The 17,060-nt window shown below is 36.8% G+C and overlaps 1 protein-coding gene across 1 annotated transcript in view; it reads left to right on the top strand.

Annotated features, from left to right (window-relative positions):
• LOC139685647 (solute carrier family 41 member 1) overlaps window positions 1-8,588 on the top strand; it is a 110,026-nt gene extending 101,438 nt beyond the window's left edge. The window contains exons 7-9 of the mRNA XM_071582602.1: window positions 4,499-4,701; window positions 4,995-5,143; window positions 5,235-8,588. Coding sequence (XP_071438703.1) covers window positions 4,499-4,701; window positions 4,995-5,143; window positions 5,235-5,411 — 529 coding nt within the window. The 3' untranslated portion in view covers window positions 5,412-8,588. The remainder of the gene's footprint in view (window positions 1-4,498; window positions 4,702-4,994; window positions 5,144-5,234) is intronic.
• The last annotated feature ends 8,472 nt before the right edge of the window (window positions 8,589-17,060 follow it).

Below are 17,060 nucleotides of genomic sequence, written 5' to 3'. Positions count from 1 at the left end.
TTAATTGATAGCTTGGGCTTAGAAATATAGCAGTACTTTGTAGTGGATCCATTAAATATCTATCATGCTAAATCCGGTAAGTACCACCTGTTTGAGCTGTATCATGATTGTGGGGGTGCCGGAAATTATTTTAGCGCAGGCGGTGCTAGGAAATACTAATAAAGCACATATAAAGCGTTTGAATGAACAGCAGATTTATTCTGAGTGCTGTGGATACCAGACCAAGGTCAACACGGAAATATATATGCCATGGGCACAACGTGCACAAGAGGGATGAACGCTCGGCGGGGGTTGAGGCGTGACTCCTTCCGAGTGGGTCAAAATGCCTCCCTGTGGGTCGTGCCTAGGGTGACACCTCGTGGCACACCCCTGAATCGCACCAACAAATGAACCGCTACATCAACAAATGAACCGCCACAATGATCTTTAGACAAAAAATATTGCAATTAGTTGTTGCACTTCTCTTTCCTTTCTCAATTCAGTGAGTGTTGTCATTAATCTGCTTTCTTCTTTTTGTGTGTCATCTACAAACAGTAGCATTATTATTGTTTCCCCATGACTGTTGCAGTCATATACATATAGCATTTTTAAATGAGCATCACAAGTCTCATGATTGATAAAAATGTATAATTATCACCCAAAACTTGGCGTTTTCATTGCACATATTTATGCAACATGATGAACCACACATATCTGACTGTACAGGATGTCCCTCCAGGAGGGTCAACCTGACACTTAAGTGTACCAACCTAAGGTACAAATACAACACCTCCCTCTGATATTTAGAGGTTCATACAATTGACAGCCTCGACATGTTTACCACTCCTTGTGGTAACTGTGTTTGGGTTGTTGGTTCCTCTTTGTGATGCATCTAATGTTCCTCCATGCATGTTGGCTGGTGCAGGCACTCCATGTAGGGTGGTTCTTCTAGACGATGTAGATAGTGATGTCACCCAGGAGGGTAAACCTGAAGTACCATATATTCAACAGATTCTTCAACAGATGTAGTGGAAGTTCGTCATTATGAGAAAAAACAAATTGGCACTTTTCTACTGGTTTATTGGTAATGCATTTTGGTTGACAAAACCATCTGCAGGTACAAGACAAGATTCAAATTTTGAATAAATCATATTTATATCTGTTTGAGGAAGGGGGAGGAAAAGAGTGAGGAGTAAGGCAGGTGGGGAACGTAGAGGGGTAATATGGAAAACCAGAAGAAAACAGAGAAACCAAAGAAATAGAGAGTTAAAAACAACCTTTGCCCAATAATGTCCTTCTTAGAATCACTTATACCTTATCCCTCAACCTGCCTCTGTCCCTTCCATGTACCCTTTCCACCTAACCCTTCTGTATGATTCCCTCTCTCTGCCACCATATACCAATAATTACCACAAATGCTTATCCCCCTCCCCTCTTTTTACCTCTCTATTTCTTTTGTTTCTCTGTTGTCTTTGGGTTTTTCATCTTTCCCCTTTATGTTCCAGCCTACCCTACTTCTCACTCTTTTCCTCCCCCTCTTCCTCAAACAGATATAAATATGATTTATGTAAATATAAAATGAACTATGGTCTTGAAGCAATGAAAACGGGATAGCCGAGACCGTAAACTTGATTGGCACAAAGTTGAAAGGAGGTGGGGAAAAAACAAAGTTACAAGTAAGGGGTGGGACAAGGGACGTATACTAGGTCACTTGGGTGTGTTTAAGAAACAGTGACCCGCGTATACCTGAAACACAGCCTAAAAAGTCAAATTAAATAATAGAATTTAAAACAAACTTACAGCCTCTTGATCACTAGGGTGTGTTAAGGAATAACAACACTCCCATAAATCGCATTCACACACACACTCAGGGTTTGCAAGGATCTCTCCTATGACAGTGACCCGCCAGTCACACAGATGCAAGCCAACTTATAAAACAACTGTAGCAAAACAGAACAGATTTACATAAACAAGCAATCACTCAATCACTCCGGAGTGTTAGACCTTAGTGAAACACATTTACATACACACAGAGTTTACAAGGATCCCTCCTACGGCAGTGACCTGCCAATCACACAGATGAATGCCAAGTAACAATACAGATGTAGCAAAATAGGACAGACTTACGTAAATCAGCAATCACTCAATCACTCGGGTGTGTTAGACCTTTGCGATTCACAAGTACTCACTCTTTCAGGGTTTACCAGGATTCCTCCTAAGCCAGGGACCCGCCGAACATACAGAAGTAACAAACAAAACAGAATGGACGTACGTAAACACACAATCACTCAATCACTTAATCATTCGGGTGTATCAGACCTTTGTGAATCGCACGCACTCACTCTTTCAGGGTTTGCAAGGATTCCTCCTATGCCAGGGACCATCAATCACTCAAACAAAAATTAAGGAAGTAGGAATTGGGGATAGTTAAGTGTCCAGAGAAAACCTGACACCAGGTGTTTCGCCTGCCCAGCAGGCCTCTTCTGAGAAGAATAAATTTCCATGGCTTTGAAGGAATGGGTCATTGGGAAGGGGGAGGGGGGAAAAAGTAAACTTGTGATGGGATGACTGAGATGGGGTGGGGAGAATAGACAGTCCAATGGGAGTATTATAGGTTCCGATGAAGGGGTGGTGGAGGAAGAGAACAACGGACTGTAATGGTGGATAAGGGGGAGGGGAAGTTTTGGCGGTTGGTTTGCTAATAGTAGCGGGGAAGAAAAGGGGGGTGGGTGGGAGCTCGGAGCTAATGGAATGGAGTTGCCTCTTTATTTAACAGGCAATTGGAAGGGTTCCAAAGTTAGGGGGGGATTCCCCTCCCCTCTTCACTAACCAAGCATGGTTGGTGAAGAGGGGAGGGGGTGGGAAGGGGAATTTGAGTCAACTGCATCAGCAGAGGGAAAAAACCCACCTCCTGTCAACTTTGTGTCAATCAAGTTTACGGTCTCGGCTATCCCGTTTCCAAATATGATTTATTCAAAATTTGAATCTTGTCTTGTACCTGCGGATGGTTTTGTCAACCAAAATGCATTACCAATAAACCAGTAGAAAAGTGTCAATTTGTTTTTTCTCATGAAGATGAACTTCCACTACATCTTGCCAGAATCTGTTGAATGTATGGTACTTAAGGTTTACCCTCCTGGGTGACATCACTGTCTAAATCGTCTAGAAGAACCACCCTCCATGGAGTGCTTGCACCAGCCAAAATGCATGGAGGAACATCAGATGCATCACAAATATGATGTAATCACAATTTGAAACTTGCCTTGTACCAGAAGATGGTTCTGTGAACTGAAACACATTGCACGTTACCAATAAACCTGTGGAAAAGTGCAAATTTTTTTTCTCACAATGAAGTACCATGCAACAATGAATACATACAGGTATATCTACTATTTTCTCCTTCTCAATTGTTGCCTTCTGAATGAATATATTATAGATGAGAATAGTCATAATAGTCATATGTGCATATGATATGTATGTCTTCTTTTACTGTTTTGTCTTCTTCTGCACTATGTCCATATTTATTCACTACCCTCTGCTGTATTGACCATTTATGAATCTTGCAGCATTGTAATTTTAATTAAAATTTTCTTCAAAATGCATGCATATTATTACGCTCAATTCATACAATAAGTTTTCTTTAGATCAATGAAAACAGTTAAGTTCAGTTACCCTTCTTCATTTCTCTTTCCTGTGCATTGTATGCAAGATAGAATAGCTTCTCATAGTTGTGATCTTGACCTTTTCTCCTAATTTATATTAATTTTCATAGTGCCCATTTCATTGTTGATAGTACCTACTTCTCCAGTAATCCTCCTGCAGTGTCTTCAGCCCATAGTATGACTCATCTTTGGTAATATTATTCCCAATAAATACCTTCTTCTCTGTGCAATATTGCATGATTGTCCGATTTCGCTCTTCCAATTTCTGCTAAATGATTTCATTTCATTTATAATATGAAGTTTTACCATTGCCACTCAAATAACAAACGTTGACCTTTACTCACACACAGCTTTGCAATTTACCTCAACATATACCTGGGAGAGGTTTACATTGCACTTCTCACACATTGGTTCTTCAGCACTTCTGGCTGTTTTGCTGATTTTCTTTTCTATTTTTATTTTGCAATATGAATTATGAATTTAAATTATATTTTAAAACCAAAGCAAAGATATCATTTCCTTATCTTTTCACACATTTTAAGAAGCCACCACCCTACCCTTTCCTTGGTCATTGACTACCTGCCCATGCAAATCCATTTAAGCCTTTTTTTGTCGCATTAGATTATGAAGCAATCTGATGAAAGTAATCTCGCCTCATCCAAAGCTGGGGAAGATGATATATTCTCTTACTGCAATATGAGTAAACCTCTTTCTTAAAATACCTTTCATTTGTAATTATTATAATTTGGTAGTCTACTATTTAAAATAGCTTTTGGATGAGCACAGGTTGAACATCCCTAAATTTGTTAGCATTATTATATGAGGGGAATTTTAATGATGAGTAATTTTATTTGCAGGTTTGGTGGACTAGTTCTAGATTCTGTTGTGGGTCTTTTCGATGGATTTGTGATTTTTCAGCCAATAATTAATGGCATTGGAGGAAATTTAGTATCAGTTCAAGCAAGCAGGATTTCAACCATGCTGCATCAGTCATCATTGATTGGCATTCTGCCACCTCATGCAAAAATGTGTATCCCTCCTTGGAAAGCTCTTCTAACTTGTAAGTTAGCTTTTAATGATGTAGATCGAATTAAATTTTGAATTTTACAGATCATTTGAAAAAAATCATATGCCTATTCTGCAAACTGATTTTTTTAAATGATGAAACTTTTTATTCAAATGCAATGTGATATCATATGATGAGATGATATCACTGATATTATTATATGCATCCTTTAATTTCACTTTAATATGGCAATGAAAATATGCATTATGTCACTTGTTCATTAATGTAAAATTTAAGGTTCAAAATTTTGAGAGGTCCTTAAATATAATACTTGAACATATTTTTAGCTCGTCAGGCAAGAACAGCTAGAATCTTAATAATGATGTCAATACCTGGACAACTGGTATTTATTTTTGCTGCTGATTACATATTTACTGGAAAAGTTTCCCTGTCTGCAGCATTTGTGCTTTCTTATTTGACTGTCAGCATTGTGCAGGTAATTACTATAATTGATAAAATTTATTTATTTCTTGAAGATAACTACCAATAACTTGAAGATATGCGTAATTTGAAATTTTATTTTTCAGGTCATGCTGCTCCTGTACATAGCTCATATTTTAATTCATTTTATGTGGAAGAGGAAATTTGATCCTGACAATTGCGCAATACCTTATCTGACTTCACTTGGTGACCTCCTTGGTACAAGCTTGTTAGCAATTGCTTTCCTTTTCCTGCGATCCATCGGTTCAAATTATGTAGGCTGAAAATTTAATACCATTTCTACCGTGGTCCAAGGATGAAGACATTGATATTTTTGTGGTATTAAAAATTATTAAACATATAATCTAAAACAAGTGGCGCTTCATCTGATCTCAGATTAAAAGATGGAGCTGCAACTATTTGTTGACATCTGATAAGGCTGTGTGAGAAGTAAAACATCGAGTGCATGTGCCTCATGGTGATGAGTCTCTAATAATTATGGAATGTCAGTAGTATTTACCCCACCACTGGGCACTGAAAGAGCATGTAGAATGGTCATGTATTTTGTCCCTACTGATCCTTTATTAGAAACGATGAAGATTTTTTTAAAAGTCAACAGTGAAGATCTATGTGCATCATCAGTTTTTCCATTTTATATTCTCTTGAATTGTAGTAATAGTTTGCATTCAATTTATCATGTAGCCCTATTCCACTATATATCAATTCTGATATGTAATGGACTGGCTTTCTGTAAATTCACAAAAATTATTCAGTTTTACATATTTTTCCCTGAGTAGGAGCACATTTTCACTTTTTATAATATGTTACGGATATGTGAATTTCATAGCTTCATGTGGAGAGGATTAATATAGACATCAAATAGCCATAGGAAATGGTAATTACTTCAAATATTGTCCCTATAATTGCATTCAAATTCAACTTTTCCAATTTGTGCTTAAACATCTCCACCTGTATCTAGGTACATGAAATTCAGTTATATCTAGTACTATAATTTAAAAATGTACTCCTCTTATCAAAATTTTACTTGAAAGATATTTTTTATTTCATGTCCTGATAAATTATCTCAGCTACTTAGCTCTTAATAACTAATACAGCACTGTTTTTCTATGAATTAATAAGTAGCAATGTGACATATTTTGTGTGCACTCTTGAAATGTCAATATATAGGTATTCCTATTTTTATAATACTCTAAGTGTAATTTTGAACTGTGATACCTGAAGTTGTGAATGGCAGGATTTTAATCAAACAATTCACAAAATATTTTCTAAAAGTAAACATGAGGGAGGGAGAGTCAAGAGAACCTTCCTGTTTCAGGACCCAATTGAATTTCTTGTGAGGGTGAATTTAAACTGACAGGTGACTGAGACCCATGTATTTAAAAATCTTTATATGAGATGTTTTCAAGAAAAATTTTAATATTATATTATTCATAACTGAACAAAACAATCAATGAAATATTCTAATAAAATATGAGCTTAGAACAATCCTATAGAAATACGTTTGGGATAAAAAATCGACATGGGTACATTTTGAAGTCTATCAAAAATGTGAATGAATTTCACCAATTTCAGCCTCTCAAATTATAGTAAATTATAAAGTGCACTCTTGATTTCCAGCAACAAGAGCATACTCTACTCTCAACTCTAGATTTCCACACAAGAGCAGAAACTCCAATGTTGTAAAAGAGTATTCTTCATATTAGTAAAATTATCAATTCTTCCAAGAGTACCTAGTAATAATTAATGGCCTTTTTTCACATGTGCCGGCTAAACCGATTTCTTAGCCTAGTTTATGGATTTTATTTTGGCTTTTTGGGCTCATACCCTCAATTTCTTAGGGTTGAAAGGCTAAGAAGAATTTAGCTGAAATCATGTGATGGTGACACACACTAATCACAAGAAATGATCCGCAGCTTTGGCTACTTGTCACTCACTATATGGCTTTAACACATTATGTATGGGCTACTGCCATACAGTAGTGATGACACCTCACCTCTGGGATGAGTTATTCTGGTGGCAGCAGTATATGACATACAAAAATGTGGTGATTTCAGATATTCACATTCTATAGTCAAAGATGGATAAATATGAGCAGGATTATGGCATTATGTCAAATGTTTCCTTTGCTAAGTAAACATTTAACATGATGATTGGGAGCAATTAGATACATTGCATAGGATACATAAGAAATACATAAGAAAAGCAATACATACAAGCAAAGCATGCATAATACAAGCAATACATAAGAAACTCTTATGTATTGCTTGAGGAAGTGCAAGGCACTCAAAATTTAATGCCAAATTCCAACTGAAATATTCAGTAAATATGTTGTTGCTTTTGTTATTTTTTCGTTTTGTAATCTATTCCAAAATATAATCACTCACAGGCATAAACTTGTTGAGGTGCATGGTTGGTTTGCCAGAAAGGATGAACTTCACCCTTTTCTGGTCACAAAAATATAACACAATATCATATAAAGATTGAGTAAATGACAAGTAACTTGCATGCTAATGGCACAAGATGGATAAGAATAAAATGAATGCTACAGTAAGTACAGACTCAATCCATTATATATTCAATGGCTAAATTGCTGCTTTGGTGAAATGAGTGATGGGTACCAAGCCAAAATAAAAGAAAATTTCTGTAAAAACCTTGTGTAAAAAAAGGGGCACTTGATTTGAAATTGTCCTTATTTTATTATTGAAGGTCAGTTCAGTTACTGTTGCCATGGCAAAAGTGATGCCATTGTCTTTTAATTGCTTTAAATCAAATAAAAGTGAAAATTAGGATTCTTCCTGCAACTTTTCAGCTTTTTATAAATAATTTATAGTTTATAGTTAGTGATTCTTGATTACGTATTTTTTAAACTCTCCGAAATTTTTTTATTCTCAATCTCCTTTGATAGCATAATTACATTTAATATTTCAAAAGCCTTAGTGTCTTATGGACTGTGAATCAGAAATTTAAATAAGTCCTCTAGTTCCAAAAAATGAGGTAGTACTCTTCCAAAGAGCTGCTCAAACAAAAATCTCAGATTTGATGAGGAATAGTTTCTTGCAATACTGTCATTTGTGATCTATGTATTTAATAGAAATGATCACAATTATACAATTCTCCTAAATCAGAAGAAATATAATTTTCTTTCACAGTGGAAGAAATTCTCATTATCATTTATTGGAAATGGAACTTTCTAAAATACTTTGATGATTATCATTTTTTATGTTGGTAAAATTGAAAAGTTCGTGTGGTCGGACTATTTTGTTAAATAATGTTATTTGTAATTAACAACATTTTTTTAAAGGAGAGTCTTGCATTGGTGCGAAAAATAATTCGTACAGACATTAGCAATGCTAGGTTAAAATAAAGCTTTTTGTAAAAGGCTTTTGAAGCTTTTTAAGTTATGTACTTATTTGGAGAATAAAGAAATACCCCTAGTTGAACTGATTGGTACTATAAACCTTTGGTTACCTTTTTTTCTCAGAGAAGACAATAATTCTTTGTAATAAAACTCCTGAGTACCTATAGTGTAATGCAACATGTGATGCCACAGGGAAAGGTAAGTTGAACTGCAAAAGAATACAAATCCATGGTTCTAATTGGTCAGAAATGTCAAAATGTTTCATTTATTTCCTTTAAATTCACAAGATTTTTTCATTACAATTTAAAATTCAAGTCAATGATTAAAAAAGTAACGAGGTTGCTCATCGGTAATAAAACGAAATATTTACCAAAAAGTACTAAATAAAAATCAAATAGGGGGTAAAAACTGCAAAAAGAAGATGTATGAATTTAAAAATAGATTTCAAACTAACTTTGCAAAGATGAACACATAAAGGATGAGTAAACGAGAGATTACTGGATAGGTAATGGAGAGAGGAGGTACTCGCAAAGAGAGATGAATGTGAAAGGATATACACAGAGTTGGGAAGAGGAATTCCAAGAAAACTAATTCACTTGCTCAGGACATCAATATGGCCAAGACGGGGCACAAGTACTCCAAAGGTATTAAGAAATTTAAGGAACGGGAAATTACAGCTATGGTATGGAATTAAATCCTTTGCGCAAGGGCAGAGCCGTAAGGAGGAGCCCCCTCCCTCTCCCCGCTCCCCTCACGATGATGCGCCGGCGTGCGAGGCCTCGAGGAAACTGGCGATTTCAACGCGCCAGTCCGTTTCAAGAGCAAACTGTTGTTTTTGTCGCCTGCCATTTCAATGATACCCACACTCTTATTTAGTCGCATTACACGAATTTTCTTCGAAATGAAACCATCTCCTAATTTATTGCAGTGGTTTAATAATAAATTTCAATGTTTGCGTTTTCGCTTCTTTCGTAACTTGCCTACCGCTCACTATGAGTACTGGGTATCAATAAATTTATTTAAGCAAAAAGCTTTCTTTGTAACACGCTTCAATGCTGAAAGACCTTCAACTCTCATTACACATTTTGATCTCCATTTGACGTCCACCCCTGCCTGTAATCGCCATCTAACTGAACTCTAGTGGCCTCTCGGTCACTGTACATACTACCTTGATCAAAAATTTCCCGGAATTTATTCAGAAAATTAAAAATACAAGTTTATTCATCTAAATCTATATTGTCCCCTTCAAAGTAATCCCCATCGACTGCAACACACTTATGCCAGCGCTTGATCCAATCCTCGAAACATTTTTTATATTCGGTTTTCGGTATGTCCATCAGTGCTTCCTGCGATTTTTCCATTACTTCCTCTCGGCTGCTAAAACGCGTTCCCCGTAATGGTTTTTTAACTCGATTGAACAGAAAGAAGTCACAGGGAGCCAAATCAGGTGAATTCGGAGGCTGTTGGATGGTATTTGTTGCATTTTTCGTCAAAAAATTACGAATAATGATAGCACTGTGCGACGGTGCGTTATCATGGTGCAAAATCCACGAGTTTTCTGCCCACATTTCTGGTCTCTTTCGGCGAATTGCTTCACGCAAACGTCTCATAACGCCCAAATAATACTCTTTGTTTACTGTATGGCAAAAATTCATGATGCACTACACCGTTGTAATCCATGAAAACCGTCAGCATTGCCTTCTTTTTTGACTGAAAACGACGTGGTTTTTTTGGTCTCGGCTCATTTGGTGAACGCCATTCACTTGCCTGATGTCTGGATTGCGTGTCGTACTCATAAACCCACGTCTCGTCTCCAGTAATGATCCTTTTGATGAATGTGGGATCGGATTCAGCCTCGCAAATCATGTCTTTTGCGACGTCAACACGGTCTCTTTTTTGCATGAAATTGAGGTCTTTTGGCACCAACTTTGCTGCTACACGACGGAAACCCAAATCATTAACCACAATGTCTTGGGCGGATCCATAGGCAATGTTCAAGTCCTCCGCTATTTCTCTGATGGTTAATTTGCGGTTATTGACCAACATTTCTTTTACTTTATCAATTTTTTCACCGACTTTCGATGTCGATGGTCTGCCACTGCGTTCATCATCTTCGATTGACTCACGACCACTTCTGAACCGCTCGTGCCACTGGTAAACGACCGTTTTTTTTAGAGAATCGTTGCCGAAACACTTTTCCAACATTTCCAACGTCCGTGCGCCACTAAATCCGTTTTTTACGCAAAATTTAATACAAGTTCGTCGTTGCAAATTTAAATCCATTTCTGCAATTGTAAAAAATCGCCAACACCCACAGAGATAGATGTACTCTTGGCTACGTAACTTTTGCAAATGTCAAGTTATGACACTAAGATTTAAAGGGAATATCAACAACAGATGTACCAATTTAACAAAAAAAACAGAACTCAAATCGGAACGATGGGAGCGCCAAACGGTGGTTATTCCGGGAACTTTTTGATCAAGGTAGTATATCTCCCGTTTTCATATTGAACTCACAAAGCCCTCCTTTTTCTGCGTGAAGAAATACGAATACTTTGATTTCAATTTGCGAACTATCTGTGATGATTATTCGACGTTTATCTAGTTGCACTGACGAATAACTGATGATTTAACTTCTTCCATTTCGAAAATCTAATCAACTTTTATCATTCATCTTAACTCCATGAGCCTTTATGTCTTGACGCTTAGGGTATTCACCATCAAGTGAATCGAAATGCATCAAACTGCATTCATCCCCATTTTCTAACCGTTATTTTCAATGCAAAAGGGACCGCAATTTTTGGCCAATAGGGAATAACTTTAGATAGACACAAACATAGACAACCCGTATACCTACGCTTACTTATTTTAAAGATAAGTAACCTTTAAGAGCCATTAGAATGGATAATAGAATGGCCCAGTGTTAATGTAACTGAATTCAAAAAAGGTTGAAATCGTTTGGAGACGGATGGTTATAAAAGTATTCCTCGAAAATCGACCAACAGTGGCTTTATAATTCTACCAACCGGCGTTTTAAAGTTTTGAAAAATTAACGCATGAATGTTTTCGCGATACTTTAGAGAAAGGGAGGGATAGAGATTACTATTTCGCATCCAAGTGAAGGAGTATACCTGTATATGCAGGAGCTATCAAACAATATTCTAATAATATTTTAGACCACGTGCTCAGACTTAGTGTTATTTAGATCATGCCTCGCAGCACCTTAAATTGGCCACCTTATCTGTGTTCCATCTTTTATGTACTTACCTCATATCATCGACCATTTTACGAATTTTAAATAAAACGCCTCTTCCTCCAAACTAGCTTTATCTTCTTCTAAATGTCATCACCTTACTGTAGAAAAAACTTCAGGCGGGGTCAACAACTCGAGTTTAAAATATATTAAGAAAAAACTTGCCTTATCTCCGAAGTTGCGTATACTCAACAACGATAAACTTTTCATACTGCATATAAACACCTCGGTGAACGTCTTCGACGCCCGAAGCAAATGCAATGTATGAAATTATATATTATCTTCCGCCATATGCAAAGGACAATTAACCGGAGCTTTGAAACGGCACTCACTGCATTATATACCGAGGAGCAAAATTAATAGCGGAAACTATGTAAGTTTTTTTTCAATCGCGTCCTATTCCGCCCGCCGCAAAATTAAGGGATGAGAACCGATTGACATGTCCGCGGGACGTAAAATAAGTCGCCCATTAAGTGTTCAATGGGATTTAAATGAACAATTGGAACACTCCAAGGGCGAACTATGCTTGAGGTACGCAAATAATAGTGTCAAGATGCGACGTAATATCGGACGAGAGACACCACTATCCGGAGTGGGAGAAATAGTGCTGGACAAACTATGTATGCATACTCTTTTCCAGCGGACAATAGGCCTTCGGCGACACTAACCCCCCCCCCCCCTCCCACAAGTGGACGAAACCGGTGAATTCGACATGCGACTCCGGCGACTGTGGAATTGGGTGCTGCCGATCGGGAATCTTTAAAAGGATATGCCAGGTTTGACCAGGAGAAGCCTTTTCACCTGCGTTGATGCATCTCTCAGTTTCTATCATCTTCCCGGTACCTTTCTCAGACTCAATCTCTTCCCAATCGTTCCGATCACGCTCCGACGGAGCAGGAGAGGGTTCCAGATAATGCCATGGGGGTTATCCTCTAACGATGTATGTTATTTGCTTAAGGATGCTATTATGGTATTGGCTACGTGTAATGGCATCAGAAGTTATTCCGTAAAAGGCGCCGATGATATTTCTGGATGTTATTTGTGTATCAGGCTGCCGAGCCCGTGGCGTAATGGCATCGCTGAAATAATATCGACAAATGCATTGCTTTGTGGTAGACATTCGTCAAATCGTCTTACGAAACACAATGTAAACATGAGAATCGAAGAGAATTCAGTAAGTTACCGCGGCTAATTTTTATTCACTTTCTACAAATTGTGAATGTATCAGCTTTAATAATTCTGAAGAGAAGGCACCGGGATCAGTCAAATAATTTCTTGGTGTGCGACAAAGTCTTTTTCAGTTGTTTTTGAATTCTCTACGAATATAAGGAAAGGGAAAGAAAAGGATTGAGGTGTTGGATGAAATGGAAGAAGTGTGCGTTATTGAAGAGAGGCTTATTGTAGTGTCGGATGTCAGGTCGTTTTGGTAGAAGAGACATGTAAACGCATCATTATTATCTAGGCTATGTCCATCCAAAACCCTACCTTTACCGTTGGATTATCTTTAACAATAACGATCGTAAAACAGTACGAGTACCCATGTCAGCAATTTGAGGCATACCTTAGATTTCACCGATCCGCAACTTTCAACTTACAAATACGCCTAATAAATAAATTCCATAGCATACGCCAAATTACAACGTTATCACTACAAAAGATTATTTGGCAAACCTTAATGAAAGGAAATTAGTTTGTACTATTGGACGAAAAATAGCCACATAACGTAATTATTTGATATTTTTGGGGAATGAATTATGAATTCTATTATTGTTTGATAAATTTAACAGAATAGTATTTTGCACAAGAGCAACTTTCTATCGAATTGTCATTTATGGCTGAAGGCAGAGTACGTGCGAGTTGTTGGACAGAAATTCCGTGCCAGGAAGCTAGTCTCTAACTTTTAAAACGATAATAATAATAATAATTTTGCGTAATGCGTATGCGTATCATGTAGGTTAGGAAGTCGTCAAATACAAGGAAAAGCAAAAAATACAGGTACGTTTAAACATTATGAACAACCTCAAAAAATAACATATACATTAAAGTTTGCAATAAAAACACAATGCATACAATTTCTTGTCATTTAAAAATCCATTCCATGAATAATAACATTTCATTACAAGGTTCTTGAGTTTCAATTTGAAAGAAAATTACAATACTTAACGTTTGTCTTCAGTCCATTTTACTTCTAAATGCAATTCCGTATTCAAATCTCATTTATATAATGTTGTGACATGAGTGATGTTTGCCGAGGCAAATGGATATTCACGGCCAATGATAATACTTTACCAAATAATACTAAAGATTCCTTGCTTCGCAATTTCATATCACACTGTGTTACCTACCGAAAGCTATCCACGACATGAAAATGATAATTATAAAATATGAGGTATGCGTGTTAAAAATTGAACCCATGAATATGTAAATAAAACTATATAATTATTCAGTGATCATCGTACAAGTAAATAATCCGCACCTACTCTTCTTCAATTTCAGGAAACTTTCGTTTCAACCAATGGCATTAATTGAAAGAATATGTTTTTCCTTTGCCAATATTCCATCATTTGGTATCGTCATGCAGAAGGCATTAACTTCATTCTTCCTTATTTCTTCCGTGGCATCAGAGCGGCATCAGTCGTAACCGATGCAGTTAGTCGATGCTATCGCCCGGGTGCTTTTACGGAATAACCTCCGATGCCATTTTCTTATGCCGTTTGAAGAATAGCAAAGGTCGACTTTCGAGTTAGGAAATAACCCCTATGTTCATGGCGAATCGTGGATATTATCGATCAAATCATAATTTAATTCAAATATATGTCCTATTGATGCTCATTAAAATTATCGATGATATTTTTTAATACCGATAAAAATTAATTTCTACAGTCAACTTTCTACCAAGAACAGTCATGCTCTAACATTTCACAGTAGATATCGTATTAAGTATCGGGCCTACAAATATTAAGAAATGTAGAATTGATTTTTTCTGAGGTTTCTTCGTATGTTTATAACATATTATTGGATTCTTATTTATTTAACTCTATTGAGAAAGATTTTTGCTCAGAAATCTCAAGAAATTGTCATTCGTCTGTGAGTGATTACACACTAAATCTTTTGCAATGCGATGCTTTTGCACAATAGTCTTCGGGAAATCTTGAAAGTTTGAGATGTGTTCGTTTGGTTTTTTAGATTTTGGACAACGAATATTCAACTTAATATGCTTTCCTCGATATCCTTTTCTTCCTTTGTATCAACCGCTCTTTTTCTGAAAATTCGGACACATTATTACAAGTGTTAGTTCTTCGACTCACTAGAATAATGAAGGCAATGATAAGATAATTTTAACTAGTGAGAAGTACTTGAATCCATAGCCTGCTGCGAGTGTGTGCATGCGTTGGAAAGTTTACGAAGAAACTTCCATATGTTTACGATCTGTGGAATTAGGAGAGCGACCTTTTCCTTGTTTGAAACCTCATGAGAGAAATCGTCTGCTGAAGCGGTTATGTCCAGGCGCTGCGAGGGAGAAAATAACTGACGCGAGGTATACGTGCTAATGGCACCGGCCAATGAAAAAAACGTGAGAAGACGCTCGAATTCTAGTGATATATAACAATTTCAAGAAATCTCCATAATCAAGCTGCTTTCGGCTAGATTGTCATTGCTTGCGCACGCCAGTGATGAAAGATATCCCCTCTATTGTCTCGGTCAACATCCATTCGTCAACATGACAGGTGCTCCGTCGACGGCACAATTCCCTACCGAGAACGTACTCTGATTCAATCGCATCTGCCATTCCCGCAGTCTAATCGAATCCCTTATTTTCTCCATTCTTTCTCCGTGGAGCGATATACGAATGCGACGGAGGCGAAACAAGTGTGAAAGGGAAGGTCAGTGTGGAAGAAATGAGTAAGTACATGTAGATGTAGAATTCCGAAAATAACTCAAATCTAGGCTCTTTTCACATTTTCTATTAACAGTATTAAAAGGCCTTCCCTCAAATAGACTCCCAGGCGTCGCATGTGTACGTGTGCCAAGTCTCCTCCTCTACCGAAAGAGCGTAAATGCGTAAAATCTGCGGCCGGTCACTGATTTTTTGGTGGCCCGTGACCTTAGTTGTTACTTTTTTTTAATCAATCGATAATTGAAATTTCGAATTGGTTTTTCTTTTTTATTTGTAATAGCAAGAAAACTGTCGTTTCATTTAATTAATTAAGAATGTGTCCTTCTTAGTTTCTCTATGTACTACTATAATAAAATATTGAAATTCACGACGCTATTTCTATATTTACCGCCAGTTTTCCAATGCAAGACCGAAAAATATGCTGTTGAAAATATTTTTTGGTGGTAGTAGAATTATTTACCAAAGGTATATTGTACTTTGATTTGCACAGATTGGTAATTAAGACACACAATAATTTCCTATTTTTTCCCTATATTTTAGGAACAAATGTTATCTCTGCCAACGAGAGAGTCTAGCCTTTCCGTTTGGCTAACTGGTCATACGATATTATAGCAAATTTGCCCACATAAAACACTAGATTTCTCATTATTTGTAGGACGTCTTGGATCTTCAAAATAACCGATGTATGTGTTTAGTATGAGCACTTCTTACTCTGAGACAAATTCTTCCTGTTTTTCAAAACTTATTCCTTTTTATTATGCCGTACACCTCGTAAATAATATAATGTAACAATCAATGAAATATTTAATCTCAACCTATCTTATCTTTATGCTTACATGTAACAAAGTTGACATGGAGTCACAAAGTTTAGTTTCTCTGAGCTGCATCAAATATTAGTTGCATTGGGTAAGAAGGGCCGCTGTCTAGTTTAATAAATTCCATACGTACTCTAAGAGGAATTGCGCATAGAGTGCCAAGGTCACTAATAAACCTTAGCCCATTAATTATTTGTGTAAAATATACTCGTGTAAAAATTATGTTGATAAATGCTTATTCACGGCAGTTGTCTTTACGCACGTCAAAACACCCAGTTTCGAATGGTTAACTCTACATACACGTGTATGGAATTAAATTTAAAATACTTCGCCTTTCCACTGGAAAGGCGAAGTATTTTAAATTTAATTTCAATTTGAATAATTTCCACCAAGTGACGCCAGAAACTGTTTCATTTACACGTATATTCATGAACTGTTTCATGGTTCATTACTTTGAGTTAAGGTGACTTCTCTGAAAATAGTGACACCATATGGTTCGCACAATGGCTTATATAAAGAAGACCTGGATGTGAAAGAGGCTAAATCTAAGCTATTGTTAAAAATTGAATGCCCTCCTTTATGACGTTA

This window comes from Hetaerina americana, unplaced genomic scaffold, assembly GCF_022747635.1.
Source record: "Hetaerina americana unplaced genomic scaffold, ioHetAmer1.1.p SCAF_12, whole genome shotgun sequence".
NCBI lineage: Eukaryota > Metazoa > Arthropoda > Insecta > Odonata > Calopterygidae > Hetaerina > Hetaerina americana.
This window is presented reverse-complemented; position numbering and strand designations above follow the sequence as displayed.